The sequence below is a fragment of the Punica granatum genome, chromosome 2, assembly GCF_007655135.1.
Source record: "Punica granatum isolate Tunisia-2019 chromosome 2, ASM765513v2, whole genome shotgun sequence".
NCBI classification, from domain to species: domain Eukaryota; kingdom Viridiplantae; phylum Streptophyta; class Magnoliopsida; order Myrtales; family Lythraceae; genus Punica; species Punica granatum.
The window spans coordinates 43987604-43993997 of NC_045128.1; the positions used below are offsets into that span (position 1 = coordinate 43987604).

Here is a 6394-nt window from a genome sequence, read left to right on the forward strand (position 1 = left end):
CCCATCAATATCTCCATAATAGAGCGCACTGATGTCAGCCGACAGGAAGCGATGGAAATGAGGACCAAAAGGAAGAAGCAACGATTACTTGGCCATCTAGTCCGCGCAAAAAATTCATTCACTATGAGTGTGACGAATTTTAATAGACCATCTTATCTCAATTAGATCTTGTATAGCTCTCACCAACAAAACTATGACATTAAAATCAAGTTGCGGACAACTTTAGAAGCAAGTTCTAAGACCATCTTACGAAATCCAAGCGACCAAGCATGATCAAGCCCTGTCAACCTTCCCCACAGTTCAGCCGCTACGTGGTACATGCCATTATATGTTAGTTACAATTTTTAGTTTACTGCCATTTTCTTTTCTCGAGAGACACGACTTACTCTTTGCTTATTGACTAAAGCTGAAAATGTAGAATCTTATCGATGAGTCCTGCAATTTATGGTTTTGGAAGAAGTATCTTTTGCCTTTTAATTTGGTTAATGCGAACATCTTGCAGTGCCCATCGTCCATATGATTTTAATCCAAAAATTTCAAGTGGATTTGTGGGGATAGCAATTTTACCGAGAAAATGAATGTAATTTAGCTATATATGCTCTCGTCAGATTATGAGATTTCGTATTCGAAATTTAATGCATAATCATTTATTTCTCCTTCTCTGTCCTTTTGTAAGGCATATAGCTCTCTATTTTGTTTTTTGGGCGAACCGCATACGGCTCTCCATGATAACCAGTAAAAATGACTAATTTTTTCCTTGGAAAGAAATAACAAAGTTCATATAAATACTTTTCCTTGTAATAATATTGCTTCGTGTTTCGCCGTGGAATTTTCTTATATAGTATATCTAGAAAAATTCGATTACTCTGATCTTATAATCTTCGATTCCTCGAGCATTTTATCATGTATCTTTTTTATATTATAAACGAATTCTCATGGTTGACGAGAGAAAAAAAAAGGATGGAGAGATATAATAAGACGAAAGTTCGAGAGATGCTCCGTGGCCTTCAATTCCAAAGACGAAAGTAACGGGACATGGGGACAAGTAGACAATGGGTCACGCACCGATTCCTAAGCTTAGCTTAGCTTTGGTTCCCTTAAAATCCTAAAGACAATTAGAAAGAAAAGTGGACAGTAAAATACCGGAACTGCCCCTCATCGCCATATCTCTCAATGGAAAAACAGAAAAAGTGATCCGATCAGATAAAAAAAATTCCACGTGAGGACGACCACCATCATATAGCCTCTCTGACTCGTGGGCCCCACTCGTACGCCCTTTTTACCTCAAAATTACAAGATATTCGGCCACGCTTTTTTTAAAAAAAAAAAATCGAATTCGAAAAATTCTCAATTTGTGATGTTGCGTTTGATTTCATAATAGATTTTAAAATTAAATTTTAATTTTGAAAAAGAATGATATAAATGGGACCCACCCTTTAACTTTATATGAGTTATGTTGTTTTGTTATGGAAAAAAGTGATATAAATGGGGCATATTCTTTGACTTTATTTGAATTATTTTGTTTTGTAGTTGGTAGAATTAAATTAGAATTGTGATTTTAAAATAACACTCACAAACCAAACAAGACATAAAGCTTTCTGGTGCATTTGATTTTACAGTGAAGTAGAGTTGAGTTTTGATTTTAATTTATTTGTAATGATTGTGTTGTTGAATTATAAAAAAAATGTGAAAAAGTAATGAATAATTGAGCAAATTTATTATTAAAAATTGAATTGAATAGTTAAAAAAATTGAAGAAAATAAAAAATAATTATTATTATGTTATTGATTTTTATTGTGTAATTAGTATAATTAAAATTTTAAAAATATAACTCACAAACCAAACAGAGCGTTCATCTTTGAGTATTTTTCAAATTGAATTAGACGACACATCGAACTTCTAAATATGAGAATAAGCACTGAAGAGAAATAATTACATGGCCCTCGCTTTAATTAAGAAAAAAACTGACAATAAAAAAATAGAAAAGTACTAAGTAGATTTAAACCCAAAAAGGAAAGAAAAAAACTGAAGTAATAATAATAATAATAATAATAATAATAATAATAATAATAATAATTGGATTATTTAAAATTTAAACAAATTCACTTCATATCTCACTTGTGAGTTTGTTGAAAGATTAATTATACCTATTACTAAACTTCAGTTCATCACTTTCTAGATATATAAAATGGTTTATGCCTACGAACTCTGGTGTATAAGTTATATCCTTACTAACGAACTTCTTATACGAAATATATCGTAATTGAGACACAAATAATTTTAAGATCATCTAAAAAATTTCTTATTGTGAATTTACTGAAACTACATTGGAAAAAAAAACCATAAGCATGTTACATGAAAATTTATCATGTCTCCAAGTAAAAGTGATTGAATGGATTTATCCCAAAAAAGAAAAAGAAAAAAAGTGATGAATGTCATGAATTGGTCATTCTTTCTTTCTTAGCAAATACTCTGTTATTATTGAGCCAACGTTCATTTTTTTTTTAGTAGTGAATCAACGTTCAATGTACTTAATATGGATAGGACTCAAAATAACATTAAATGCTTGAGCTGGAAATTATTATTAGACACGTGAAATTTGTAAGAAGATATTGAAAATGTGAATTTTTTCGAGTGTTTATTGTTTGGATGATTTATAAGGAGCTACATTGAGGATGTAATGTAATATGAAAATTTCAAAGTTCTAATAATATGTTATAAAATATTTTCCCGGCTCCATCATCAGTATTCACTTTTTAAGAATCTGCCTGTCTTCCATTACCCGCAAATCAATGGCAAAAAAAAAAAATCTGAAAAAGATTATAAAAAAATAAAAAGAAAAAAGAAATTTCAAACCAGAGTTGAGTGGAAGAGTAGATATTTTAAATTTTAAACCCTCCAATATAAATAGCCTCACAACTCAGTCAGGGCAGGCAGTCCACCATTCATCTCTCTCTTTGCTCCTACTTCATTCACTTCCCTCCACTTCCCTCCTCAGAAACACACCCCCCCCCCCGGCTAAAATGCGCCGGGGTTTCAGCGGCCGGTGGGGCACGACATTTTCTCCGGTGCTCCTCGCACCAGCAGTTCTCTCGCTGCTGCTGTTCCTCTTTGTGGGCCCTTCCACTGCATGGCGCCCCTGGCCCCGCACGAGGCTCAACGGCTCTGATCCCCTCTTCGACGGGTCCAAGAAGTACGAGGGCTCCTCCGAGTTCGTCCACCTCAGGTACCACATGGGCCCCGTCCTCACCAACAACATTACCGTCCACACCATCTGGTACGGATCCTGGGCTCGGGCTCAGAAGAAGATCATCCGCGGGTTCATCACCTCCATCTCCGCCGTCGGATCCAAGCACCCTTCCGTCTCCGGCTGGTGGCGGACCGTCCAGCTCTACACCGACCAGACTGGGGCCAACATCTCCCGTACGGTCCGGCTAGGGGAGGAGAAGAATGACCGGTTCTACTCCCACGGGAAGGCCCTCACCCGCCTCTCCATCCAGAGCGTCATCAAGAGCGCCGTAACGGCCCGCACCAAGCCCTTGCCGGTCAACCCAAAGAGCGGCCTCTACCTGCTCTTGACGTCCGAGGACGTGTACGTTCAGGACTTCTGCGACAACGTCTGCGGTTTCCACTACTTCACCTTCCCCTCCATTGTCGGGTACACGCTGCCGTACGCGTGGGTCGGCAACAGCGCGAAGCTGTGCCCGGGCGTGTGCGCCTACCCCTTCTCCGTCCCCAATTACATGCCGGGATTCAAGCCCGTGAAGTCGCCGAACGGAGACATCGGAGTGGACGGGATGATCAGCGTCATCGCCCACGAGATCGCCGAGCTGGCGACGAACCCGTTGGTAAACGCCTGGTACGCGGGGCCGGACCCGAGCTTCCCGGTCGAGATAGCGGACCTCTGCGAGGGGATCTACGGCACCGGAGGGGGCGGGTCCTACACGGGTCAGATGCTGGAGGGCGGAGATGGAGCCACGTACAACATGAACGGGATCAGGCGGCGGTTTCTGGTCCAGTGGGTGTGGAACCACGTTGTCAGTTACTGCACCGGCCCGAATGCGCTCGACCAGTAATCTATACGTACTAATAATATTATTATTTAAACTTTGGAATGTAATATAAAAAAATATTGATTTACTTCCGTTGATTAATTAGAGTTTTTTTTTTCTTTTTTTCCCTCCTCTTTCTGTTTCTGCTTGTGATGGGTTTCTGGGGTTTGCCCCTTTTGATTTTTGGTTCCTGCTAGTACTATTGGTGGTGCATGGTCAGTTAATAGTTATGGTAGTTAAGTCTGTTATATATGTAATAAATTGTCGTATACTGCCTCTTGTATACAAATTAATTACGACAGATTTTGTGTATCATTATGTATGGTGGCCGTAATTATTTCTTTTTTTTTTTTGGAATATGTCTGCTATAATATACACTACTGATACTGATTGGATTGGCGTATTAGCTGGGACAAAATTCTCACTTACTAAACATTCAAACCTCGGCCCGATCTGCATGCATGTGAATTACTTCTGTCGTCGTTGTGTCGAGGATAATGATATCCTCAATTAATTAAATTGTTAATATCAAAGGAGGATGCAGTGGCGCACATTCTGTTAATCTAAAGATTACAGATTTGATATTTAACGACATTATTCGTATTATTTTATTAATTATTTATACTTTTTATTTTATTTTATTGGGTTTTGGGCCTCCTTCCCAATCCAAAAAATTAAATTGCCGGTAGAGAACAGAATTGCTTTTCGAGCTGAGTGGTGAAAGAGAGTGGTAGCTAGCTAACTTTAGATGTTCAAGCTGGAGGTTTTAAATGCGCACTAATTAATATGTCCCGTTGCCCCTCCTGAACTGAATGTCTTTCTTGTTTATATATATTGTGGTATGCACCTTCATTACATATATACGTTTCACTCTAATTGGTGTCGGTTACTTATTTGACTAAGTTGTTGAGTTTGAGTTTGATTTCGTAGTTTCTTACTAGTTTTACGTACCTTACCGGTAAAAAGGGAAGTTGCCCCCTTGTTACGCCCAAAGTAGAAGTCATTTATGCGATAGAAGATAGTCCATGGACCATTTGGACCCTTCACCTTACATTCTATTCTAAAAATGTAAAAGTTCAGAAGGCAAATTTCAATCAAGTATATATAATTATTTCTGGCAGTCGTTGTCCAAAGTTTCTCTGGTTTATCCACCCTCGGTGTGTCATTGTCTGTGCATGTGCATGGCATCAATGTAGCTTAACTTCTTCTTCATGTTTTGATGTAATACCTAGCTACGAAACCATAGCAGGTTCATTCCATTAAATCCAATAAATCTTTTAAACAAATTCTGGAGAAAATAGTGCATAATGCTAATGATAAATAAAGATATTAACCCCAGTGTTGCTTGAAGAAACGGAAAAAAGAGAACACGTATATATACATACGTCATACATATTACGCTCTAATATATGTTCATCAAATTTAACTGTGCGGATCCATCCTCATCCCGTGGCTGTTCATGTATTTAATATATATCGGGTCGGGGCGGGTCGGCAGGTTTGGTTTGGTTGGGTCTGAGTAGAGTGGGGGTGGGGGGGACCCAACTCATTTGTCCCTTTTTCAATTTTCTCATGTCACTTTACGGGGATTTGAGCCACAAGGAGGGTCTAATCCAATGATGTGAAAACCTCTTTTGCCCTTTTCTCTTTTTTCTCTTTTAGAGAAACAAAATTTATCAATATTTTGAAGAGCTCTTCTTTAAAGTCGGGGCCGTGCCCGGAGGTAGACACCCCTTGTCTTTTATCATTCATCAATGGTGAAGGGGGGTTATATTAAAACATAACAAGGATTCATGTAATATATTTGGTACTTGCAATTTAAGCATTTAGTGTTTCAATTTAAGTATTTAGTACTTTTAATATTCGTGATTACTTTAAGTTTGAACTCAAGTGTTTAATATGTCAATTCAAGTGTTTATTATTTTATAAAATTCAATATTTGAAATGAAATATTAAATATTTAAACTGAACATATCAAATTTATCATTCTAAACCTTTATCATATTAGAATTTTTGTATATCCATGCGTTCGATGGCCATTCCCTTTTTTTATTGAAATGTAATCATGAGGTGTGTATTAACCTTAATTTCACTCGAAATCGCTCATGTTCAATTTGATCGTGAGTGACTTTTAATATTATCAAACTTTTGTACCGCAAATGAATTCGCTCATGTTCAGTTTGATTTTCTAATTGTACAATATCACATAGTTATGTTAAGTGCTATCAATTTCGAGAACGGAGAGAAATATGTGGAAATTTTGCAAATTAACTCTTAAATAGTATTGACTCATTTTAGAACTGGAGCAACATGAAATATATTTTCACTTCCCATAAGTCCTCG

The 6394-nt window shown here is 37.4% G+C and overlaps 1 protein-coding gene across 1 annotated transcript; it reads left to right on the top strand.

Moving 5' to 3' along the window:
- Positions 1–2915: 2915 nt before the first annotated feature.
- LOC116198054 (protein EXORDIUM-like 3) lies at positions 2916–4393 on the top strand. The gene has a single exon (XM_031528368.1). The coding sequence runs from the start codon at positions 3024–3026 to the stop codon at positions 4074–4076; it is 1053 nt and encodes a 350-aa protein (XP_031384228.1). The 5' UTR covers positions 2916–3023; the 3' UTR covers positions 4077–4393.
- Positions 4394–6394: the final 2001 nt, after the last annotated feature.